Source organism: Myxine glutinosa, chromosome 2 (genome assembly GCF_964187855.1).
Source record: "Myxine glutinosa chromosome 2, kmMyxGlut1.1, whole genome shotgun sequence".
NCBI lineage: Eukaryota > Metazoa > Chordata > Myxini > Myxiniformes > Myxinidae > Myxine > Myxine glutinosa.
Genome location: NC_136262.1, coordinates 54230490 through 54258088, shown reverse-complemented (window position 1 = coordinate 54258088; position 27599 = coordinate 54230490). Strand labels below are relative to the sequence as shown.

Genomic DNA, 27599 nt, shown 5'->3' with positions numbered 1-27599 from the left:
CAAATTTCCAACGACATGGTTCTCATCTCTGCTTGAGAGCTATTTGCTATTTGGGCGGTGCATATTTACAGACCGCTGTCTTGATTGCTGAGGTCGATTTTCACAAGACCATAACAAAGACCAGCTCAAATTCCTTTTCACTGTCACTTTGGTAATTGGAACACGTATCGGGAGTGCATAGCGATTGTGAATATGACAGCTCCGAGGCGACTTTGCCTTTGCATCACATGCACCAACATGGCAGCCGTAAGATTGAAATCTGTCTTCGAGGAAAAAAATTGAAATTGAAATTGAAAAATTGAAAACAAAGCTGTTGAAACCAAAGCTTTCAGAATCATTGGAATCTCCCGTGATGAAGCTAACTCCGAGGGTCTTACACTCACTCACCACAGGCAGGCTGGTGGTCTTTCTGTCTTCTATCGACTCCTCTCCGGCCTAGCGGCTAGCTCCCCCAGCTCTGCCCCCCAAATATTCCTACAGGTCGCACAAGATCTGCCAGCAACCCTCTTATGGTTAAACTGCCAAAATCAAGACTCTCTATTCACCTTCACTCCTTCATTCCTCTTTTCTCCCGCCTCTGGCACAAACTCCCTCACTCTCTTCAATCCCATTCCTCCCTCCAGGTCTTTAAAACAGCTGTTCACCACAATCTCTTATCTTCCCCCATCCAAAACCTTGGTCTTTTCTACCCCCGTTAATTCACCCCAGATCCACTTTTCTGAAATACCGACTTCTTTCCTGGAAGTCCGAGCAGTGTCCATGTGTTTTTTTTTTACCCCTATTACCAACCCCCCCCACCCCACACACACACACACACACCTCCCCCCCATTCCCATGCCTCCTCCGCCCAAGCCCTCCCTCTCCCACAGATCTCCCGATGTACCTGCTCTCCATCTTATCCCCCGCTCCCTTTATCATATGTTTTATGTTTTATGTGTCAGTTTGTCTTTTTGTGATCAATGTTAGCTCTTACACGAGCCTCGATCTTGTCCACACACACACACAACCCCCCCCCCCCCCCCCTCCCAAAAAAAAAATACCTCCTCACCACCCAAAGTCCTAACCAGACATAATCTACTCCTCCTTTATTCCCGTTCTTCAAAGCAAAAGGGTAAATTGTTATATCGCCATTACATATTTCATTCGTTAACCTCATGCCAATTGGTGACGTCAGGGAAAGAAAGTACGACAGGCTGAATCAATCCACTTGTTGTTATTGAACGACACGACAGGAGCTCGAACTCAAGACCATAACATCTTAAGGCATCCACCTTAAACGATAAGCCAACACCAGGCTTGTCTACATATTAAGCTGCACAAATACCCTTAACCTTACACTCCCAAATGCCTCATAGAAACAACAACTAATTTATCAAAAACCTCCTTCTACAAAACAAAGCAACGAAATAATGAAAAGTCATGGCATGAAAACCCTATCTTCATAACAGTATCAAGGTTACAGCAGCGTGCCTTGCGGACCATGACTGAGGATCCAGCAAGTGAGCCCTGCTTGGAATGAAGGCATGTTTTGGATTATTACACCATGATGAAAACACTGTGATATTATACAAATGAGGATTAAATACAGGGGAAAGAGTAAGGGGAGGAGAATAGGGTTTACGTTAAACTAACTGGAACGAACTAACTGGAATAGGGAACACTGGAAAAGAAATCACATCATTATTCAAACCAGTGAATAGGTAAATCAGGTAAAACTAGAACGGCAATCAGTCGTGAGCATACCTCCACCTGGTTGGCCATATCACTCAATGGTGAAGAATCACTTAAAAAATTCTACTAGCTGGATCCGGATCCGGATCTTCACCAAAATTGAATTGATTCTTTCTTGTCACACACACAACCTGTCCAACAAGTTTCGTCCAAATCCGTCCATAACTTTTTGAGATATCCTGCTATGTATCGTTTTTGGTCCTATCTCCCAATGGTGAAGAATCACTTTAAAAAAAAAAAAAAATCGCATAGCCGAATCCATATTCAGATCTTCGCCAAAATCGAATCGAATCGTCCTTGTCACACACACAACCTGTCCAACAAGTTTCGTCCGAATCCATCTATAACTTATTTAAATATCCTGCTGTGTATCGTTTTTGTCCCGATTTCCCAATGGGAAGAATAACTTAAGAAATCCTCGTAGTCGGATCCGAATCCGGATCTTCACTAAAATCTAATCATTTGGTCCTTGTCACATACGTGATATCTCTGCAAAATTTCGTCCGAATCCGTCCACAACTTTTTGAGATATTTTGTTCATAGACAAACGGACAGACAAACAGGCAAGGATGAAAACATAACCTCCATCCATCGTTGGTGGTGGAGGTAATCAAGATTTTACACTTTGCATTCTGGAGATATTATTTTGCATAATTTCATAAATCATTGAATTATACAGCAGTTAAATTGTTGCAGTCTATTACAAGGAAACGATCTCGGACTGTAAAAATAGTCTTTATAGAGCTGTTTGAGCTGACATCTCAACGGTACAGCTGCACCTCCAGCAAATGATGCTACCCGCAGCCATATGCTGCGTATGAAAGAAGAAGAAGAATCCGACACTAACACTCCACCCCAATTCCCCATTTTGTGACACAACGTCTACTCACTTAATTGCTCGGTTGTTTTAAAAACAAGACAACAACAAGGGATGTTTCCAATGGTTAATCCTTGCCCTGTGCATGACTGCACAAGCTAACCGGCGTGAGATCATGATCGTTACCACTCAACCACAACAATGATCACAAACCAGAGCAATCAAACAAAGGACTTTGAGAATAAGCCATTCGGTAAGAGCTGCACAGCGAGCAAAACTTTGTCCAAACACACTAGCTCTCATATGAAACAAAATCCCCTCCAATTTCTTCCAGTTAATGACTCCAATGTTTGTAAGTAAGCAATGTAAATGATTGAGGTTATTAAATTTAATTTCTTTGCTTTGTGTTAATAATTATGTAAAGTAATTCGACTTCAGACGGAAGAGGAAAAGCTTGATGAAAGAAAATGACAGTGGCAATACTTTGTTGCTGCAAAATGATTTCTGGCTCCTTTTTTTCGACTTTATACCATACTGTGGGATTGTCCATAGTGCCCTTGATGGCGGCACAGAGATACGATATCACACTGTTACCATTGAGCTGTCTCGTCTTGTTTTTCGATCCCTGCCAGACCCGACTAACAACTCCGATTGGGGCTTGGCATGTCGGGTGTTGCACCGCAAAGTAGGCCGTTCCCTAGTTGCGTGTAAGCTGGGGACCCGTCTGCCTGCATTAGTCGTTGGATGCTGAAGGTCCCACGGTGTCATTTGCAAAGAGCTATAGTGAGTTATTGACAACTCGGCCCCCTGGGCAAATTCCAAAATTCCCACCCTGACTACCACTGGGAAAGCAAAGGAAAACATTCAGTGTATCCTTGTCATGAGACTGCTTTAGCAGTACTGAACAATATACTAACCTTAACGACAACTAACCTCAACCCTAACTCTAACCCTAACCCTAACCCTAACCCTAACCCCAACCCTAACCCTAACCCTAACTCTAACCCTTACTCTAACAACCCTAACAACCCTAACCCTAACCCTAACTCTAACACTAACTCTAACCCTAACCCTAACCCTAACCCTAACTCTAACACTAACTCTAACCCTAACCCTAACAACAACAACCCTAACCCTAACCCTAACCCTAACAACTAACTGAGTGCATTCTACCCTGTACAGTTCTAGGAGTGTGCTGTCCTCATTGCCTGGTCAGATCCTCCATTTTGTGACTTACCACTCACTACTTTCCCTCCTTACCTTTCACCTGACACATGAAACTGAGTTGTTAGGGTTAGGGTTAGTTGTTAGTAGGTAACAGAAATGCAATTTTATGGAGTTTGGGTTGTATGCAGGTGCCTTGATCATCTGGAAACGGATAAATTAATTAAAAAGGAGCGCAGGTGCTTTCTCTGAAAGTCAGAGTAAAGAAATTCGCTGTCGACTCACATGTATGCGGGATTGGGAGTAATACCGACAACTTGGCAGACTAGAAATGTGATGCAAAACGAATTTATACTGCATGGGCAGCTATTGCAATGTAAATCTCAAGTGATTAAAACAACATCAGTCATCTATTGCCATACCTTGTAACCCTTGCGGCCCTGCAGCCCTGATGACCCCTGGCTCTCCAGTGGAACCCTTCTCACCTTTCTCACCTGCACCAACCGATTAAGGTACAACTGCTTTGTCTATGTCGAAGAGCAAAATTTGAATTCACACTGCATATCCACATGGAATCTTCGTACTTATCATTCTCTCTCACTCAAGGTTCGCCAGGCTTTATGAACCCTTGTTATGTTTGCTTCTGATTATAGGAGACCGATCATGGCGCCCAATCAGCACAGTCAGCATGGTGTAGTATGTAAGTGGAAAAAAAAAACACGGGAGTGAAGTTGCTATGGAATGCCTGACCTTGTGACCCAGGAATCATTATGTTTTGAAAGCAGCTTGGCACAGTGGGTTCCAGGGAGTTGCAAACTTGCCATGATAGCAGCAGAAGTAGAAGATAGAGGATCACAGTCATAGGGAATTACCTTCCTGAAAAGTTTTTGGTAAAATAGGGAATGACTTTTTAGCAACAACTTAACATCATTCATCTCATGAAACATCTATATCTCAAGAGTATTATCACATAAATTGTCATCCTAGGGTTTTGCAGGCAAGGTGATTCATCAATGGGTCTGCTGTCCCTTGGATGGATGTAAAACTTGGCCTCCTGTCTGCCAGTATTGGTTGGTGGACGTTAAATATCCTATTGTGTTATTGAGAAGAGTAGGCGAGCTATCACCGAAAACCATGGCCAAATCTCAAATTCCTGTTCTAACCTACAGATGGCACTGCATCAGCGGCACAACGACGCCTCCAGCAATGATGGTACCCACAGCCACGCACCCAGCAATGATGCCACCCACAGCCACGCCCCCAGCAATGATGCTACCCACAGCCATGCCCCCAGAAATGATGCTACCCACAGCCACACCCCAACAATGATGCTACCCACAGCCACGCCCCCAGCAATGATGCTACCCACAGCCACGCCCCCAGCAATGATGCCACCCACAGCCACGCCCCCAGCAATGATGCTACCCACAGCCACGCCCCCAGCAATGATGCCACCCACAGCCATGCCCATGTGCTGCATTTGAAAGAACTAGTACACCCACTCCGTATGAGAGCGACAGGATGGATAATGTTATTATCCTCTCAGGTATATAGATTACAGTAGATCTAGGCTCGGGCACAATAATGTCGGGGGTTACCAAGTGTTTCGTTACCAAGTTTCTGGTAGAGCGCTCGCTAAGTGGCTTAAGCATTCGACAAGCACTCCATTCAAAACCGTTAATAAGGAACGGCTGGCTTGGCAAGCGCTAGCTGGCTGCTTGGTGACTAATCACACCCTGTGTTTCCCCCATTCAGTTTAGTGTTAACCAGCAGTAACAATTGTTTCAAATGGTAATCATACTGTGATTGTGTTTTATAATCTTTTTGGAGTGCTCCACAAAATGCTATGATAAGCTATTTATAAACATTAACACTATTTGTCCAAGGAGGAAAAACCCCTTGGGGAGGAGGGCAAATGAAGTCGCTACAACGCATCAGGTGAGCCTTAGTCTTCCTGTCAAGTTTGGTTGAGATTGGATAAGTAACGACTGAATGTATCACGGTCAGACAGACAGACACCAAGTTGCGTATTTTATTATGATGATAAGTAGTAGAAGAAGAAGAAGCAATATGACATTTAGTTATAGCTAAACAAACAGGTATCTGTCCGAACATGCATTATATTATAAAAAGGTATTGAGATAGTTGGGACATATCATATTCTGATTCTGATGCACTCTAATCTGTTACAGAGTATCGGTGCTGCTGAAGCAGTTTCTTGGCAAGGGTTATGCTGGGTGGTTTGCCATTGCCTTCCCAGCAGGAGTTAGGGCTATGACACTCAATCTGGAAGATCGCATTTCTAAGCTGCTTTCTGAAGCTGATTGGGCCATTTTTCTCAACATTATTTAATGCCAACAAACATACACTAGTTGTATGAAATGCGTATGTAGTTTAAGAGGGTATAGTGTTCCGCTACGGGTACCTGTGTACATGATGGTCTGGACATTTCTGGCACTTCTCAGCAGAAGACTGAGGGATGAGAACTGCTTCTCTCCCATCATATTATTGGCTTTTTAATACTCCACCATATCTCATGTGGACTGAAATCTCTTCCATTCTCTCGATCTCAACAATCCCCCGAAGCTCCACAAAGTTGAAATAATTATTTTGACTAAACAACCTCTGACCGTCCTTCCTCAATCCATGTTTACCACTAAACTCATCACTTTTATTCCCTTCCCATACTCCCTCCCAAAGCCTGGTGTTTGGTTAACGGTTAAGGTGGTTGCTTTGTAGATCGCCATGATCCTGAGTTCGAGCCCCTGATTTCATGCCTTTGAGACCAATTAACACCAAGTGGGTTGACGCAGCCTGTTTCATCCGTCTGAGTGTCAGCAAAATGAGTTACCAGCTTACTGGGATGAATGAGCCATTCGAGTACCTGCGTCAGACTGGTGACCTGTCCAGGATTATGCCCAATTGCCAAGAAACTGCTTCAGCAGTTGCATCTGAAGATGCAATAGGGATTGTGTTCCTCCTCCTCTTCTTCTTCTTCTTTACGCCCTCCGATATTAGTTTATTTTTTTTACCTTATACACCATTCTCTTCTAACAGCAGCTAAATCACATCATTTGCGATCCTTTTTCATCTCGCCAACCATGTTTGTTTGTCCATCTCAATTCTGCTTGTCCTGTCTTAATGTCTTCAAGTTATCTACATTTGAGAACGTCCAATAACACACACAAACACACACGGATTTTAACAGGCCGTACCTTAACTGGTGCCGAGTAGAGCGTGGTAAAGCCAGAGTGACTGCAGGGACGACTCTGCACTGCGTTTCAGGCTCTGTGTGTTTATATTCCACGCTGGCAGTTTGGTAAACACCAGTTGTGATGGAGCAGATGCCTGGGATGGAAAACAAGGAATGTGGAAAGCTTCTCACCCATCGTGCATCTTACTTCTTCTGCTCCAGGGTGAGGTTGCTGTAAAGGATACACCTCTTGACACAGTTGCTTGAAATGTCTGTAACACAATGCCTAGGTGTTCCGAGACAATGTCTAGGTGTTTGTAAAACAATTACAACCCTCTGAAAAGTTTTACCTAAGTGGACACACCAATCACAGAACTGCTCACAGAGTGACGTCACTCTTGATGAAAAATCTCCTTGGAATTTTCAAGCCATGGAAAAGCTATGGAGTTATTGGCCTCATGGTGGTTACCTTTTGCCTGGGGGTGGGGGCAGCACGACCTGACCACACATCCCAATATACACTTTATAGCGGTCTTTTGGGGCCTCGAAATGAGGTCTAGGCCAACGTGTGTTACCTTAAAACATTGCCCAGATTCTGAAGTACCGACACCCAAACTCTGGTACCTTTAGGTACTGCGGTTCGGTCGTGAAAGAATTAACGTAAACATACACAAACGGACAAACAAACACACGAACACGCCCAACACTTGAAAATACTGATAGAGATTGAAAATATATTATTTCTGTTCAATTATAAGGAAAAGGAAAAAATACTTTCACTGATGGTGTGGAGGAAGTTACCGGGAATGGGCGTCCATTGTGACACACGGGGTGTATTGGGACGTCTCCTTTAACAGGCTGTTAAAGGAGACGTCCAATGATGTCATCTTGATCAATGATCTTAGGTGATCTTGACCAATGATCTTAAGTGTTCTTGATCAATATCTTAAGTGATCTTGACCAATGATCTTAATTGATCTTGACCAATGATCTTAAGTGATCTTGACCAATGATCTTAAGTGATCTTGATTAATGATCTTGAGTGATCTTGACCAATGATCTCAAGTGATCTTGACCAATTATCTTAAGTGATCTTGATCAATGATCTTAGGTGATCTTGACCAATGATCTTAAGTGATCTTGACCAATGATCTTAAGTGTTCTTGACCAATGATCTTAATTGATCTTGACCAATGATCTTAATTGATCTTGACCAATGATCTTAAGTGATCTTGACCAATGATGTTAAGTGTTCTTGACCAATGACCTTAAGTGATCTTGACCAATGATCTTAAGTGATCTTGACCAATGATCTTAAGTGATCTTGACCAATGATCATAAGTGATCTTGATCAATGATCTTAAATTATCTTGACCAATGATCTTAAGTGTTCTTGACCAATGATCTTAATTGATCTTGACCAATGATCTTAAGTGATCTTGACCAATGATCTTAAGTGATCTTGACCAATGATCTTAAGTGTTCTTGACCAATGATCGTAAGTGCTCTTGACCAATGATCTTAAGTGATCTTGACCAATGATCTTAAGTGATCTTGACCAATGATCTAAAGTGATCTTGACCAATGATCTTAAGTGCTCTTGACCAATGATCTTAAGTGATCTTGACCAATGATCTTAAGTGATCTTGACCAATGATCTTAAGTGATCTTGATCAATGATCTTAAGTGATCTTGACCAATGATCTTAAGTGATCTTGACCAATGATCTTAAGTGATCTTGACCAATGATCTAAAGTGATCTTGACCAATGATCTGAAGTGATCTTGACCAATGATCTTAAGTGATCTTGACCAATGATCTTAAGTGATGAAAGTTGGGCAATGTTGGGCAATGAAAGTTGGGCAATGAAAATGAAAGATGCCCTTGATTTTATGTTGTAACATCTTTAATCCGAAAAGGATGAAGATGTTACTACTGTACTCCGATGAAGGGTTTTTGCAAATCTATTACAGCAGAGGATTTTATGATTTTTTCCTTTGATTAATTTCCCCTTCTCTCCTGCATCCCCTGTACTTCAATCGCCTATTAGGTTTTCCTTAATTAGGCAACATCAATACAGGTATTCCTACCTTATAAATTAACCAAGCCCTGGAATGACACCAGAGGGCGCACACAATCTACTGAAATATCCCTATAGCTCAAGCAAGGTGGGACTGCATGAGGGCAAGAATTTGAGGAATGATTGATGATTATGACCTAACATATTTTCATTGATCATTCTTTTCATAATTCCACCTTTTCCGAAATGAGAGCAATGAAAAAGAAAACCGAAACAGCCGCCATCTTTATATTCTCTTGGTATACAACATTTCTATAAGAAAGACCTCCGGGGTTAGGTTAAGCAATTGGTTCGCTTTGTCTGTCTGTCTGTCTACAAACGTCAGTTTCAAAAGGAACAACTTAATTCCAATTGAATGCTATATTTTGAACATTCATTGGAAGACACACCTGCAGTTTAGCAGTACTTTGGCTCTGAATTTGTTCCCGATAATATTTTTGTGCATGCACAATCTGAGAGGAAAGAGATAATATTTCTACTCTGTCTGTCTGGCAATCAAACAAAATTGAAACTCATTCCAAACTGGTATCTTGCTATCCCCCACGATGAAGCTGACTCTGAGGCCTTTCTCTCTCTCACCGCAAGCAGGTTGGTGGTCTTTCTGTCTTCTACCGACTCCTCTCTGGTCTTGCATCCCCTGCTCTGTCTGTTCTCTGTCCCCCAAATATTCCCGCAGCTGCAGCAACCCTCTTCTGGCGAAACTGTCAAAATCAAGACTCTCTATTCACCTTCACTTTTTAATTCCTCTTTTCTCCCGCCTCTGGAACAAACTCCCACACTCTCTCTTCAATCCCACTCCTCCCTCCAGGTCTTCAAAACAGCTGTTCACCACCATCTTCCCCCCCATCCAAAACTTTGATCTCTTCCACCCCCGTTAATCCACCCCAAACGCACCTCTTTCAAATTCTGTTTTCCTTCCTGAAAGTCCTTGTTGTGTCCATCTTGTTTATCCCGTGTAGCTGGCCCCAGCCCTCTCCTTTCCACAGGTCTCCCAATGTCCCTGTTCCCTACTGTTGTTGTGTGTTCCCTCTCTCTCCCCCTCTTGTCCTCTGCTCCCTTTATTACGTGCTCTGTGTTAGCTCTTATACGAGCCTCGACTAATTGTACAAAATAAATAAATAAATAAAAACAGGAAACTTTAAAGAATGTTATAAAGGACACAAACAATAGGCACGAATAACTAATGCAACATGTTAAATAAGGCGGTGTATAAGACGCTGCATCAACAGCGATATTGCTCCGGATTTTTTTCTGCAACCGTTGAAATCCTTATTTTATTTAAATTGAATTATATACTTGAACACTGTAGAACATAATGTCTTATTGGCCCCTTCAAAACCTTTTCGTTTAGCAGCACTGGGACAAAATATTAGGGCATTTTACATCTGTCTCGACCAAACAAATTTGCCGCTTGCAAACCCCACCTGTCTTTTTTTTTTCTGAAGACCGTTCAATGAACTCTGGTTAAATTGGGTCGTGACTGTGGAGAAAACGATGTGCTGGTGAGGTAAGCACGCTGGTGAGCCAGGTGAGGTCACCAAGTGATTTAAATTGGGTCGTGACTGTGGAGACAACGATGTGCTGGTGAGCAAGGTGAGGTCACTAAGTGATTTAAATCGGGTCGTGACTGTGGAGACAACGATATGCTGGTGAGGTCAACAAGCTGGTGAGCCAGGTGAGGTCACCAAGTGAGTTTAAATCGGGTCGTGACTGTGGAGACAACGATGTGCTGGTGAGGTAAACAAGCTGGTGAGCGAGGTTAGGTCAGCAAGTGAGTTTAAATCGGGTCGTGACTGTGGAGACAAAGTTCCGGTGAGATTTAAACTCACTTCGTGACCTCACCTGGCTCATTAGCACATCGTTATCCAGTCACGACCCAATTTAAATCACCTAGTGACCTCACCTGGCTCACCAGCACATCGTTGTCCAGTCATGACCCAATTTAAATTACTTGGTGACCTCACCTGGCTCACCAGCACATCGTTGTCCAGTCACGACCCAATTTAAATCACGTAGTGACCTCACTTGGCTCACCAGCACATCGTTATCCAGTCACGACCCAATTTAAACTCACTTAGTGACCTCACCTGGTGCACCAGCACAATGTTGTCCAGTCACGACCCAATTTAAACTCACTTAGTGACCTCACCTGGTGCACCAGCACATCGTTATCAAGTCACGACCCGATTTAGATTCACTTAGTGACCTCACCTGGCTCACCAGCACATCGTTGTCCAGTCACGACCTGATTTAAACTCACTTAGTGACCTCACCTGGCACACCAGCACATCATTGTCCAGTCACGACCTGATTTAAACTCACTTAGTAACCTCACCTGGCTCACCAGCACATCGTTGTCCAGTCACGACCTGATTTAAACTCACTTAGTAACCTCACCTGGCTCACCAGCACATCGTTATCCAGTCACGATCCGATTTAAATCACTTGGTGACCTCACCTGGATCACCAGCACATCGTTATCCAGTCACGACCCAATTTAAATCACCTACTGACCTCACCTGGCTCACCAGCACATCGTTGTCCAGTGACGACCCAATTTAAATCACTTGGTGACCTCACCTGGCTCACCAGCACATCGTTGTCCAGTCACGATCCGATTTAAGCTCACGTAGTGACCTCACCAGCACATCGTTATCCAGTCACGATCCGATTTAAATCAATTGGTGACCTCACCTGGATCACCAGCACATCGTTATCCAGTCACGACCCAATTTAAATCACCTAGTGACCTCACCTGGTTCACCAGCACATCGTTGTCCAGTGACGACCCAATTTAAATCACCTAGTGACCTCACCTGGCTCACCAGCACATCGTTGTCCAGTCACGACCCAATTTAAATCACGTAGTGACCTCACTTGGCTCACCAGCACATCGTTATCCAGTCACGACCCAATTTAAATCACTTGGTGACCTCACCTGGCTCACCAGCACATCGTTGTCCAGTCACGACCTGATTTAAACTCACTTCGTGACCTCACCTGGCACACCAGCACATCGTTGTCCAGTCACGACCCAATTTAAACTCACTTAGTGACCTCATCTGGCGCACCAGCACATCGTTGTCCAGTCACGACCCGATTTAAACTCACTTAGTGACCTCACCTGGCGCACCAGCACATCGTTATCCAGTCACGACCCGATTTAAACTCACTTAGTGACCTCACCTGGCTCACCAGCACATCGTTGTCGAGTCACGACCCAATGTAAATCACTTAGTGACCTCACCTGGCTCACCAGCACATCGTTGTCCAGTCACGATCTGATTTAAACTCACTTAGTAACCTCACCTGGCACACCAGCACATCGTTGTCCAGTCACGATCTGATTTAAACTCACTTAGTGACCTCACCTGGCACACCAGCACATCGTTGTCCAGTCACGATCTGATTTAAACTCACTTAGTAACCTCACCTGGCACACCAGCACATCGTTGTCCAGTGACGACCTGATTTAAACTCACTTAGTGACCTCACCTGGCACACCAGCACATCGTTGTCCAGTCACGACCCGATTTAAACTCACTTAGTGACCTCACCTGGCACACCAGCACATCGTTGTCCAGTCACGACCCGATTTAAACTCACTTAGTGACCTCACCTGCACATCGTTGTCCAGTCACGACCCAATTTAAATCACTTCCCAAGCTGACTCTATAAACAGGTAGTAATAATCGGGACAGGTTAAATGATGCCTCACCTGCACAGAGTATTCTGGGTCATGACTTCAGGAAGGTAAATGGCTGTAAACACACCTGAGCCCATAAATGTCCTCTTTGGGCTATTGTGGAATTAAATCGGACGTTTTGTCTCTGTGTCATTAAAAGATTAGGATAATTCGAATCCGAGAGAGTAAAGCACAAAGCGATTGATGGATTCTCCATGATTTAAAATCACCGATAAAATGCCTCCATTGTTATTTTTCACGCGCATTTTACATTTGATGTCGATTTGGATTGATGTTCATGGCTTCCAATGCCACAGTCGCTTTACCCACTGTTTAGTTTGGTTTAAGCCCACCGTGTTTTATTCTTGTACTAGCAGAAGTACCCAGCGTTGCTGCGGTAGGGGGGAGGGAAATTTGGAGGGGGATAGGATAGTTGGCAGGCCGAGGTGGGCGGTAGGAGAGTTGGGGGACAGGATGGCCCTGGGGGCAGGTGAGTTGGAGGTCCGGGGTTAGGAGAGGGGGAGGGCCGGGGGTGTTGCAGAGTTGGAGGGCAGGGGGGGGGGTGTAGGAAAGTTGGAGGGCCAGGGGGTGGGAGGGTGGGGTAGGAGAGTTGGAGGGCCAGCAGGGTTGGAGAATTGGACGGCCCGGGAGGGAAGGAAAGCTGGGGGGGGGGGGGCAGGATGGCCCAGGGGACTTGAGAGTTGAGGAGGGGAGAGGAGGTTGGAGAAATGAAGGGCCGTTGGGGGCAGGAGAGTTGGAAGGCCCTGTAGGGCACAAGAACCACCGCGGTGCTGGGGGGGGGGGGGGGGGGGAGGGTGGGAGAGCTGGGGGGGGGGGGGAGGGCGGGAGAGCCGGGGGGCAGGATAGCCGAAGGGGTAGGACGGCTGCGGGGGGGGTAGGGGGGATAACCACCGGTGTTGGGAGATCTTGTGGGCCGGGATGGGGGGGGGGGGGGCAGGAGAAATGCAGGAGTGGGGTGGCGCAGCATCTTGGCTAGGGAGGCATCAGCTTGGCTGATCAACAACCATTGGACTCCACAATCCTGAGGGTGTGGAGAGCGGGGCTCAAACCTCAGCCATTGAGACTGTACACCCGAACACAAACACCCCTGGGATATAATGCACCGTATCATTCCACCAGGTTATGGATATAGTTGGAGGACCCAAACACACATTTGCTACCAAAACACGTTCCAAGCCTTGGAAAAAGACAACACGATGAAGTCATTCTCTGACCGTAGAAAATGTCCGAATAAAGCCCTTTCAAGAGAATGCCAAGGGGGTCGCCCCCCCGGCCACTCTCCAATGCCCACAACCATCAATATTGGGAAATCCCTGGCCCAAGTTCTTTGCGAACAGACTAGCGCAAGTCCCCGACGAATACACATCAACAATGCATCAGAACGACCGGCCCCGTCAAACAAACAAAAAAAACCTGAGCAGAGAAACACCAAATGGCAGAACAACAAAAATCAAGGTTTAGCTCCGCCAAGAACAAAACAAAGCAAAGAAAATCTCTAAAAGAAACAACAATTGGCACACAATTCTCACAGCCCTCAGATCGGGAGGGAAATGCGATGGAGAAAGAAGTGAACCCACGCTGGGAGGGGGCGGAACCGGGTGACATCGAGGCCACACCCACAAATTGGCACAACATAATTTTGAATTTAATTTAGCGATATCATCATTAGCCATGGTCAAAAAACAAATAACCCATGACCAATTTAGTCTATATGTCAAGTTTGGTGGCGAATGCCCCAGTATTTTGGGCGTAATTGGTGTTTCACACACAAAAACAGACAGACACACACACAGACACAAACACACACACACACACACACACACACACAGACAGACACACAGACACACACACACACACAGAGAGAGAGACAGACAGACACACACACACACACAGACACAGACACACGCAAACACACAGACACAAAAAACAGACACACAGACAGACAGACAGACACAAAGAAAATGACTTTTCTTTATAAGATAATTAGGAAGTTTGTTCATCATACAAACCTCAACGTTTTGGATGAGGCTGGTTGGGCCAATCAGATATGAGTGGCCCAGTTTTCTTCAAACTATCGGATCAGCAGTATTGGGATTCATTTTCATCAATACAGGAGAAAGCAGGCAATGCATCATCTCACGTCATCCACCTTCCTGACCCATGATCTCTATACCCCCATTAACCTTTCCTAACCTAACCCTCTTATTTGCTGGTTTCAATGTTCACTCTCTCACGATGTCACTCACTCACTCTCTCACTATCTCACTCTCTCACTATCTCACTCTCTCACTATCTCACTCTCTCACGCTCTCACTATCTCACTATCTCACTCTCTCACGCTCTCACTATCTCACTATCTCACTATCTCACTCTCTCACTCTCTCACTATCTCACTCTCTCACTATCTCACTCTCTCACTATCTCACGCTCTCACTATCTCACTATCTCACTCTCTCACTATCTCACTCTCTCACTATCTCACTCTCTCACTATCTCACTCTCTCACTCTCTCACTATCTCACTATCTCACTCTCTCACTATCTCACTCTCTCACTATCTCACTATCTCACGATCTCACTCTCTCACTCTCTCACTATCTCACTCTCTCACTATCTCACTCTCTCACTATCTCACTCTCTCACTATCTCACTCTCTCACTATCTCACTATCTCACTATCTCACTCTCTCACGCTCTCACTATCTCACTATCTCACCCTCTCACTATCTCACTCTCTCACTATCTCACGCTCTCACTATCTCACTCTCTCACGCTCTCACTATCTCACTATCTCACTCTCTCACTATCTCACTATCTCACTCTCTCACTATCTCACTCTCTCACTCTCTCACTATCTCACGCTCTCACTATCTCACTATCTCACTCTCTCACTATCTCACGCTCTCACTCTCTCACTCTCTCACGCTCTCACTATCTCACTATCTCACTCTCTCACTATCTCACTCTCTCACTATCTCACACTCTCACTAACTCACTCTCTCACTCTCTCACTATCTCACTCTCTCACTATCTCACTCTCTCACTATCTCATGCTCTGACTCTCTCACTCTCTCACTCTCTCACTCTCTCACTATCTCACTCTCTCACGCTCTCACTCTCTCACTATCTCACTCTCTCACTATCCCACTCTCACGCTCTCACTATCTCACTCTCTCACTATCTCACGCTCTCACTCTCTCACTCTCTCACGCTCTCACACTCTCACTATCTCACTCTCTCACGCTCTCACCCTCTCACTATCTCACTATCTCACTCTCTCACTCTCTCACTATCTCACTCTCTCACTCTCTCACGCTCTCACTCTCTCACGCTCTCACTATCTCACCATCTCACTCTCTCACTCCCTCACTATCTCACTCTCTCACGCTCTCACGCTCTCACGCTCTCACTATCTCACTCTCTCACGCTCTCACGATGTCACTCTCTCACCCTCTCACCATCTCACGCTCTCACTATCTCACGCTCTCACTCTCTCACGCTCTCACTATCTCACTCTCTCACTATCTCACTCTCTCACGCTCTCACCCTCTCACCATCTCACTCTCTCACCCTCTCACTATCTCACTCTCTCACTCTCTCACTCTCTCACTATCTCATTCTCTCACACTCTCACTATCTCACTCTCTCACTATCTCACTATCTCACTATCTCACGCTCTCACTATCTCACTATTTCACTCTCTCACGCTCTCACTATCTCACTCTCTCACGCTCTCACCCTCTCACTATCTCACCCTCTCACTATCTCACTCTCTCACTCTCTCACTCTCTCACTATCTCACTCTCTCACCATCTCACCCTCTCACCCTCTCACTATCTCACTCTCTCACTCTCTCACTCTCTCACCCTCTCACTATCTCACCCTCTCACTCTCACCATCTCACTCTCTCACCCTCTCACTATCTCACCCTCTCACTCTCTCACTCTCTCACTCTCTCACAGCTCACTCTCTCACTATCTCACTCTCTCACAGCTCACTCTCTCACTCTCTCACAGCTCACTCTCTCACTATCTCACTCTCTCACAGCTCACTCTCTCACTATCTCACTCTCTCACTCTCTCACAGCTCACTCTCTCACTATCTCACTCTCTCACAGCTCATTCTCTCACTATCTCACTCTCTCACAGCTCACTCTCTCACTCTCTCACAGCTCACTCTCTCACTATCTCACTCTCTCACTCTCTCACAGCTCACTCTCTCACTATCTCACTCTCTCACTCTCTCACTCTCTCACAGCTCACTCTCTCACTATCTCACAGCTCACTCTCTCACTCTCTCACTCTCTCACAGCTCACTCTCTCACTCTCTCACTCTCTCACAGCTCACTCTCTCACTATCTCACTCTCTCACAGCTCACTCTCTCACTCTCTCACTATCTCACGCTCTCACTCTCTCACGCTCTCACACTCTCACTATCTCACTCTCTCACTCTCTCACGCTCTCACCCTCTCACTATCTCACTATCTCTCTCTCTCACTCTCTCACTATCTCACTCTCTCACTCTCTCACGCTCTCACTCTCTCACGCTCTCACTATCTCACTCTCTCACTCTCTCACTCTCTCACGCTCTCACTCTCTCACGCTCTCACTCTCTCACTCCCTCACTATCTCACTATCTCACTATCTCACTCTCTCACGCTCTCACGCTCTCACTATCTCACTCTCTCGCTCTCTCACCCTCTCACTCTCTCACGCTCTCACGATGTCACTCTCTCACCCTCTCACTCTCTCACCATCTCACGCTCTCACTATCTCACTCTCTCACTATCTCACGCTCTCACTATCTCACGCTCTCACTATCTCACTCTCTCACTATCTCACTCTCTCACTATCTCACGCTCTCACCCTCTCACCATCTCACTCTCTCACCCTCTCACTCTCTCACTCTCTCACTATCTCACTCTCTCACGCTCTCACTATCTCACTATCTCACTATCTCACGCTCTCACTATCTCACGCTCTCACTATCTCACTCTCTCACTCTCTCACTATCTCACTCTCTCACGCTCTCACCCTCTCACTATCTCACTCTCTCACGCTCTCACCCTCTCACTATCTCACCCTCTCACTATCTCACCCTCTCACTATCTCACTCTCTCACTCTCTCACCCTCTCTCTCTCTCACCATCTCACTCTCTCACTATCTCACTCTCTCACTCTCTCACTCTCTCACTATCTCACCATCTCACCCTCTCACTCTCTCACTCTCTCACTCTCTCACCCTCTCACTATCTCACTATCTCACTCTCTCACTCTCTCACTCTCTCACAGCTCACTCTCTCACTATCTCACTCTCTCACAGCTCACTCTCTCACTATCTCACTCTCTCACAGCTCACTCTCTCACAGCTCACTCTCTCACTATCTCACTCTCTCACAGCTCACTCTCTCACTATCTCACTCTCTCACAGCTCACTCTCTCACTCTCTCACAGCTCACTCTCTCACAGCTCACTCTCTCACTATCTCACTCTCTCACTCTCTCACTCTCTCACAGCTCACTCTCTCACTCTCTCACAGCTCACTCTCTCACTATCTCACTCTCTCACAGCTCACTCTCTCACTCTCTCACTCTCTCACAGCTCACTCTCTCACTATCTCACTCTCTCACCCTCTCACTCTCTCACTCTCTCACTCTCTCACAGCTCACTCTCTCACTATCTCACTCTCTCACAGCTCACTCTCTCACTATCTCACTCTCTCACCCTCTCACTCTCTCACTCTCTCACAGCTCACTCTCTCACTATCTCCCTCTCTCACTCTTCCTATTTCCATTTGTTTAAATTTAAACAATGGTCAGAATCCATTAACAAGTGTCTATAATGATAACACCACTGGGTGGTTTAGTGGTTCAGGATAATGTGAGTAACCTGTCCTCGGTAACCATGCCAAGGTGACGTCATAAAACGGGTTTGTTACAGTTAAAATTGCGTGAATCGACACTGGTTGAATAACCCAATAGCATGCCGGCTTAAGGCAAAGGGCTTTCAGTAACAGATGGTGTTCATTATCGCACATATTATGTACTGATTATACCTATATGATTACCGTCCATTTGTGTGAATATATGTTGCTGCTAAATGATAAATGTGGATGAAGTCGTGCATGTTAGGCCCATTAATTAAACTTCGTTAAACACGCTTTATTAAATTATTGCATTCAGAGTTTCGTTCACACTTGCTGGTCAGGTTTCTGACCTGAGTTGGCTTGTTAGTGGAAGAGACTATAGATCAACAATGAGTGAAGGTGCTTGGATGGGAACAACAGGTGATCTACATTGTGTTGCACTCGAATTGCTTCCCAAGCACAACAATCATGATAATTACCATTTTATGCCTCGGCCACAAATGGTTTGATATGGACTCGGCCGCAAAAATTGTTGTCACAGTGTAAACCACTTATCCCCACAGGATACACACACACACACACACACACACACACACACACACACACACACACACACACACACACACACACACACACACACACACACTCCCTCTGCCATAAAAAAAATTCACACCCGTATCCGAAGGAAGCGGTGGTTCATTTTGGCATTTTTGATATGAAATTGGGAAAACGTAGAAACGAATGAAACCCATTAAAATGACCGTTTGTTTAGAACCTTTTAGAATTACCCTTTACAATTACCCTTTAAAATTACCCTTTAGAATAACCCTTTAGAATAACCCTTCATAATTACCCTTTAGAATTACCCTTTAGAATTACCCTTTACAATTACCCTTTAAAATTACCCTTTAGAATAACCCTTTCGAATTACCCTTTAGAATTACCCTTTAGAATTACCCTTCATAATTACCCTTTATAATTACCCTTTAAAATTACCCTTCATAATTACCCATGAAAATTACCCTTTGGAATTACCCTTTAAAATTACCCTTCAGAATTACCCTTTAGAATTACTCTTTAAAATTACCCAGTAGAACTACCCTTGAGAATTACCCTTTAAAATTACCCTTTTGAATTATCCTTTAAAATTACCCTTTCGAATTACCCTTTAGAATTACCCTTTAGAATTACCCTTTAGAATTACACTTTGGAATTACCCTTTAAAATTACCCATTAGAATTACCCATTAGAATTACCCTTTAGAATTACCCATTAGAATTACCCTTTAGAATTACCCTTTGGAATTACCCTTTAGAATTACCCTTTCGAATTACCCTTTAAAATTACCCATTAGAATTACCCATTAGAATTACCCTTTAGAATTACCCTTTAGAATTACCCTTTAGAATTACCCTTTAAAATTACCCTTTGGAATTACCCTTTAGAATTACCCTTTAAAATTACCCATTAGAATTACCCTTTAGAATTACCCTTTAGAATTACCCTTTAGAATTACCCTTCAGAATTACCCTTTAAAATTACCCTTCAGAATTACCCATTAAAATTACCCTTTCGAATTACTCTTTAGAATTACTCTATAGAATTACCCCTTAAAATTACCCATTAGAATTACCCTTTAGAATTACCCTTTAGAATTACCCTTTAAAATTACCCTTCAGAATTACCCTTTAAAATTACCCTTCAGAATTACCCATTAAAATTACCCTTTAGAATTACCCTTTAAAATTACCCATTAGAATTACCCTTTCGAATTACTCTTTAGAATTACTCTTTAGAACCCTTTAGAATTAAACACGTTGTGGTGGAAAGGTTCTTCGTCTTCATTTTTAACGGACGGATGGAAGGACGGACAGAGCCAGATATTGAAGCTGCTTCACCACTTAAAATCCAAAACACGTGATTGTTGATGCGATTTATTTGTGACATCATGGGACACAGCCGAGATTCAAACCTCTGACAGAGTTAAATGCTGAATAATTACATGTGCATTTCATTGTGACCTCATCACATAATGTTTTCACATCGGGATCCAACGTGTGGAAGTAATTAATCTTAATACCAGGTAATATGTCCACCTCCGGCAGCAATCATTGCATTGCACCGTCATCACATTGACCGTATTAACACTCAAATCTGAGCCTGGGGAATGGCACTCCAGGCTAGAACCAGCACCTGTGTCTGTATCGGCCAGGTTTGAATGTGACAATGATATTCCAGAGAAGTTCAATTGGATTTAGATCTGGCGAGATGGCAGACCAGGGTGCCATGCCATTAATGTGGCAATTGTGGCATTGACAAAAACGTTCCTTGTTTGAATGGCTGTGTGAGCAGGAGCATTGTCGTGCTTAAAGGTGATACCGAGAGCATGTTATTTAAGGGCAGGTAACACATGTTGCTGTCAGTGTCAGATCTCATTGATGTATTGATTTGCTGTGAGAATGCCATGGATATGGATCAAGTTGGTGCGAGATGTTTCAGTAACACTGCCGCAAATCATGACACGTCCATGTCCAAAAACGGATGTGTTCCAGTGCAGGTCGTGGATGCTGAACAGGGTGATGAGTACGGATGTCCTTGCATCATGGAGACACCTCAGTAGAGACATCATGGAGACACGTTGCAATCTGTCGCTGCTTGGCTGTATCATTTTCTGGGAGTATGGATGTGCAGCTGATGCAATGCCCCCTTCACCAGCTAGTTGGTACTAATTTTGCCAACCTTGGAGGGATGATCAGACTGAGTCAACCACCTCGTGTTAATTCAACTGCACAACATGCGCTTGAACTCAAAACCTGAGTATCCTAAGCCAGCCACCTTAACTGTTAAGCTAACACCAGGCTTGTGGGCATTTGTGCTGCATGGAAACTTGTAATGAGTTGTTCTGCACATCCCTCGTGCCACAAAAGGCACTTTTTTTTTCTTTTTTTTTTGTATACTAAATCGAGGCTCGTGAAAGAGCTAACATTTACTTCACAAACAAATCAACCAGACAAACAAAACACACAAAAAGAGGGAGCGGAAAACAAGATTGAGAGAAGGGGAAGCACACAAACACAACATTTGAGAGCAGGGAGATGTATGGAAGGGAGAGGGCTTGGGGGGAGGAGGCGTGGGAAGGGGGGGGGGGGTGGAGGGAGAAGTATAAAACACAAGGACACCAAGGACTTCCAGGACAGAAGTTGGTATTTCAAAAAAGTGGATTGGGGTGAAATTAGCGGGGGTAGAAAAGATCAAGGTTTTGGATGGGGGAAGATAAAAGATGGTGGCGAACAGCTGTTTTAAAGACCTGGAGGGTGGAGTGGGATTGAAGAGAGTGAGGGAGTTTGTTCCAGAGGCGGGAGAAAAGAGGAATGAAGGAGTGAAGGTGAGCAGAGAGTCTTGATTTTGGCAGTTTGACCATAAGAGGGTTGCAGGCAGATCTTGTGCGACCTGTAGGAATATTTGCGGGACAGAGCCCAGAGAGAGCTGGGGGGGGCAAGGCCAGAGAGGAGTCGGTAGAAGATGGAAAGACCACCAACCTGCCTGCGGTGAGTGAGTGAGAGGCCCTTGGAGTTAGCTTCATCGCGGGAGATTCCAATGATTCTGAATGCTTTGGTTTCAACAGCGTGAAGACGAGCTAGGTGTGAGGCAGGAGCACCAGCCCAGAGGGGAGAGCAGTATTCCATTGAGCTGTGGATGAAAGCCTTGTATGTGTTGAGGAGCTCAGGTGTGCCAAGGAAGGACTTCGCACGACGGAGGATGCCCAGTCGGCGACTGGCTTTGGAGGCCAGATTTGAAATGTGGTTTTCCCAGGAAAGATCATGGCAGATAGTGAGACCCAAAAGCTTGAGTGACAGAACTTCTTGGACAGGATTATTCAGAAAGTGGATGGGAGGGTTGTCCAGTCGGTCTTTTCGGAGAGACATCGTAAGAGTGTGAGATTTGTCAGGATTGAAAGACATGTTCCACTTGTTTGCCCAGTCTGTGATTTTGTCCAGGTCTGCAGAGAGTGAGGAGGCAGCAGACTGCCGATCTGAGGGATGAAGAATGGAGCGACAGAGAGTAGAGTCATCAGCAAAGAGATACAGAGGATTTTCAAGAGAGTCAGAGAGATCATTGATGAAGACCAGAAAAAGCACAGGGCCCAGAACACTGCCTTGTGGAACTCCAGCCTGAACAGGAAGAGGAGATGAGAGAAACCCATTCAGGGCCACACGTTGACTACGACTAGAGAGGAAGTCTGCCAGCCATGCGTGGAGATTTCCATGGATACCAAAAGAGGAGAGTTTGGTGAGCAGAGCGGGGTGCCAGACCGTATCGAAGGCACGTGATATGTCAAGGGAGACTGCTCTAATTTCCTGTTTGGCATTGAGGACCTCCATCCATTGTTGAGAAAGCAGAAGCAGCATGTCCAGAGTAGAGTGTCCAGGTCTGAAACCAAATTGACGATCAGAGATCAAGCCATTGGAGAAGAGGAAAGATTTCATATCTGAAGCAATGATGGATTCCATGACTTTGCTGATAATTGGGAGAAGGCTGATTGGTCTGTAGTTGCTGGGATCTGTTTTTGCACCTTTTTGTGCAAAGCGGTGATGTTGGCAGATTTCCAAGCAGATGGAAGATGACCTTGAGCAAAAGCGAGGGTGAAGAGAACAGAGAGAGGGAGTGAAAGAGCGGAAGAACAGGATTTTAGGACCCGTGGGCTGATGCCGTCAGGTCCAGTTGCAGAATCCGAGTCGAGGGTTGACAGAAACTTTTCCACCTTGTCAGGAGGAAAGGACACAGAGTCCAGGAGCAGCTGGGTACGACTGGGTACGGTACTTGGAATGAATGCTTGAACAGTTCATCAACAATTACATTATCAATTCTACCTGTTCGCTTTTTTATGACAGAGTGCATGCACGCACACACACACACACACACACACACACACACACACACACACAGTCACACACACACACAGTCACACACACACACACACACACAGTCACACACACACACATACACAGTCACACACACACACACACAAATCTCGTTTTTTCATTTCTGTTCCTCACAATTCTATCTCTCTCTTTTATTCACAGACACACACACACACACACACACACACACACACACACACACACACACACACACACACACGTAGCCACAAACACACACAGTCACACACACACACATGCATACACAGACACACACACACACGTAGCCACAAATACGCACACACACACACACACACACACACACACACAGTCACACACACATACAGAGTCACACACACACACACACTGCCACAAACACACACAGTCACACACACATACAGTCACACACATATACAGTCACACACACACACAGTCACACACACATACAGAGTCACACACACACACACACGTAGCCACAAACACACACAGTCACACACACATACAGAGTCACACACACACACACACACACACACACACACACACACGTAGCCACAAACACACACAGTCACACACACATACAGTCACACACACACACACATACACGTAGCCACAAACACACACAGTCACACACACATACAGAGTCACACACACATACAGAGTCACACACACACACACACACACACACACAGCCACACACACACACACACACACACACACACACATACACAAACACACACGTAGCCACAAACAAACAGTCACACACACATACAGAGTCACACACACACACACACACACACACACACACACACACACACACACACGTAGCCACAAATATTCGCGCACACACACACACACACACACACACACACACACAAACACACACACACAAACACACACACTGGACCACACCCGGTGAAGATGGGGTATTTAGACTTTAGTAAAACATCAAGAACGTTGTTGTTTACAGCTGCAACAATTAATTCAGGAGTGCAACACGGATATCATCGGTAAAATGGCCTCATTTCCTTGTTGAAGGTCGTACAGGATCGTGGGATGACCACTCGTTACACTCAGTGTAGTCACCTGGACTCCATGGACAATTTGTACAGGAATTTAGTTTGATTTTCCTTCAAACTTGTTTTGTTTTTTCTACACATAAATCTAAATTCAGCGAAGATCTAAATAACATAGGGCAGCTGTGGCAATTAGGCTGAGAGGATGAGTGGCAGAAATGAAGTGGGCTGGGGTGAGGGGGTAAGGGGATTGGAGGGGGTCAGCGAGAGTGGAGACATCAGGGATTTTTACGGGGTTAGAAGAGATAATGATGGACAATACTTTGAATGAACTGTAGGGATGGGAACGAGACAACGCAGGGATACAGGGAGTCACTTCCAAAATGGCATACAGGACATAGAGTAACCGCGTTCAGCTTTACAATTGGGTTGGGGTAATCAAGTATTGGGATTTTGGGAGAAGGTGTGCGTCATCTGGGCAGACTCGGGAAGGATAGAACGAGCTGGGAGGGAAAAATGAGGCAATAAACGAGGCTATAATAAAAAAGGAAATCAGAGTCCATCAACTTGCTTACAGAGCTTGGGACTCGTGCTCCTGCCGAAAGATGATTATGAACTCAAAGTGTCTTAGATTCAATCAACTCCAGGGGAACAAGATGGGAAACAGCTGCACTGGACCAGCGTGGGGATCCATCCGCTGCACTAGGCCAGAGTGGAGATCCATCCGCTGCACTAGGCCAGAGTGGGGATCCATCCACCACATTAGGCCAGAGTGGGGATCCATCCGCTACACTAGGCCAGAGTGAAGATCCATCTGCTGCACTAGGCCAGAGTGAAGATCCATCCGCTGCACTAGGCCAGAGTGAAGATCCTTCCGCTGCACTAGGCCAGAGTGGAGATCCATCCGCTGCACTAGGCCAGAGTGGGGATTCATCCACCGCATTAGGCCAGAGTGGGGATTCATCCACCGCACTAGGCCAGAGTGGGGATCCATCCACCACATTAGGCCAGAGTGGGGAACCATCCACCATATTAGGCCAGAGTGGGGATCCATCCACCACATTAGGCCAGAGTGGGGATCCATCCACTGCACTAGGCCATAGGGAGGATCCATCCACCACATTAGGCCAGAGTGGGGAACCATCCACCACATTAGGCCAGAGTGGGGAACCATCCACCACATTAGGCCAGAGTGGGGATCCATCCACCACATTAGGCCAGAGTGGGGATCCATCCACCACATTAGGCCAGAGTGGGGATCCATCCACCACATTAGGCCTGAGTGGGGATCCATCCACCACATTAGGCCAGAGTGGGGATCCATCCACCACATTAGGCCATAGTGAGGATCCATCCACCACATTAGGCCAGAATGGAAATCCATCCACCACATTAGACCAGAGTGGGGATCCATCCACCACATTAGGCCAGAGTGGAGACGCATACTCCATGATATTGTAAATGAAGGCCTTGGACACGAAGATGACACCTGAGTGGCTTTGAATGGACATGGCACTGCGGAGAACATCAACGCCTTCTCGGGCAGCCATAGAGGCTTGTTTGGACAGGTGATCCACCCAAGGCAAGGTAAGAGAGAAATAGCTTATTAAACAATACAATAGTTGCAAATTCTGATTGTACAAGCAATTTCCTCCAAGGAAATGTGAATTAAGACTAAATGCTTAAAACAAGATTTCAGGCTTATTAAGCCTTTACTGCTTTTAAGGAGATTAATCCAGATATCCAGCCTGGAGTTTCCATTAGGGTAATATAACAAATTAGAGTCACATGGGTTCATTAAGAAAGTTATCATGGACAATAGTCTTGTACTTAAGGGATTAATTAGAGTGGCAAACTTTGTTCGACTTCATTAGTTGCCTTTGTGAATGATGCATTTAAGGAATGGCTGATTGACCAGTTTATTCGTCATTTTACCAATTACTTGCTTTTTTTTACAGAAGAAACAGGGCAGAACTTTTTCAGGTGTTGAACTATGCAGGCCTTCCGGGAAAAGGTGACTTTTGAAAAAATCTACCACCTGAAAATAATTAATTTCTCTTCTTGCGTTTTGTATTTAGGACCTCTTGTGTTTATCCCGGGGATATGCAACATTCCTCCGAAGGGTGCGAAAGGTCCCAGGGATTTGAAACCGCTAATGCAGCAATGCGACGTTACTTCTGAGTGAGAAAGCAACTTCAGAAAGAGTACATGAGCAATTAGTCAGGTTCACGATGTTTTTTCGTTCAAAATCATGGTAGATTAGCAAACCTATACATTTTTGGAAACGTTATTACATGGAAAATCTGAAAATCAATGTTTACATTTGCCAATTCCGACCAATTCGATTCGACCAATTCGACCAATCGATCAATTCCATTCGACCAATTCGACCATTCGACCAATTCGACCATTCGACCAATCGCTTCGATCGACCATTCGACCAATTCGATCGATTCGATTCGATTCATCGAATTCGATTCGATCGACCATTCGACCAATTCGATTTGCCAATCAATTTGACCGACCTTTGCTTGTGTGGAACGGACTGTGAAAACGATGCGGACTATATTGTCGGATACGACACACAGGACAGTGATGACGAACTCTAAATGGCATATTCTGTAATCGTGTATGTTTGATGCCATTGACTGCCTGTGTATATTTTGTCATTGACTGCCTGTGTAGATGTGAGGTTATACTGACTGCATGTGTATATATGATTTTGCTGACTGCCTGTGTATGTTTGGTGATATGAATTATTGTGACACATTTTGATGTTATTAACTGCCTGTACAAAATGATAACATGTATTTGATTATGCAACTTATCGCGAATATAAAGACAGTATTTTGCAATTCAAAACCTTTGATTCGTGTCTTACCATTCCCCATAGCACTAATTTTATGCTTTCATTGGATTCCTTGTCCCTGAAAATATAGGTTTAGTATATTTTTAAAAGTTTTTAGGGTAATTAGAGGCAGAAATAGAACAAAATATGTATTTTACAGTGGCCATTTTGAAAATCCAAAATGGCCGCCATACAGGTATCTCTCCAAATGTAAACATCGATTTTTAGTTTCCTTATGCTATAACCTTTCCAAAAATGTATCGG

The 27599-nt window shown here is 44.8% G+C and overlaps 1 protein-coding gene and 1 long non-coding RNA gene across 2 annotated transcripts in view; one reads left to right on the top strand and one right to left on the bottom strand.

Moving 5' to 3' along the window:
- Positions 1-7184, bottom strand: part of COLEC11 (collectin subfamily member 11) — a 53783-nt gene extending 46599 nt beyond the window's left edge. Inside the window, exons 1-3 of the mRNA XM_068108191.2 lie at positions 6928-7184; positions 4463-4588; positions 4135-4206 (exon numbers count right to left, since the gene is read on the bottom strand). Of these exons, the coding sequence (XP_067964292.1) occupies positions 4135-4206; positions 4463-4574 (184 nt within the window). The 5' untranslated portion in view covers positions 4575-4588; positions 6928-7184. The remainder of the gene's footprint in view (positions 1-4134; positions 4207-4462; positions 4589-6927) is intronic.
- Positions 5604-21422, top strand: LOC144891039 (uncharacterized). The gene is made up of 3 exons (XR_013622669.1): positions 5604-5650; positions 6998-7128; positions 21108-21422. It is a non-coding gene; the product is annotated as an uncharacterized LOC144891039 (long non-coding RNA).
- Positions 21423-27599: the final 6177 nt, after the last annotated feature.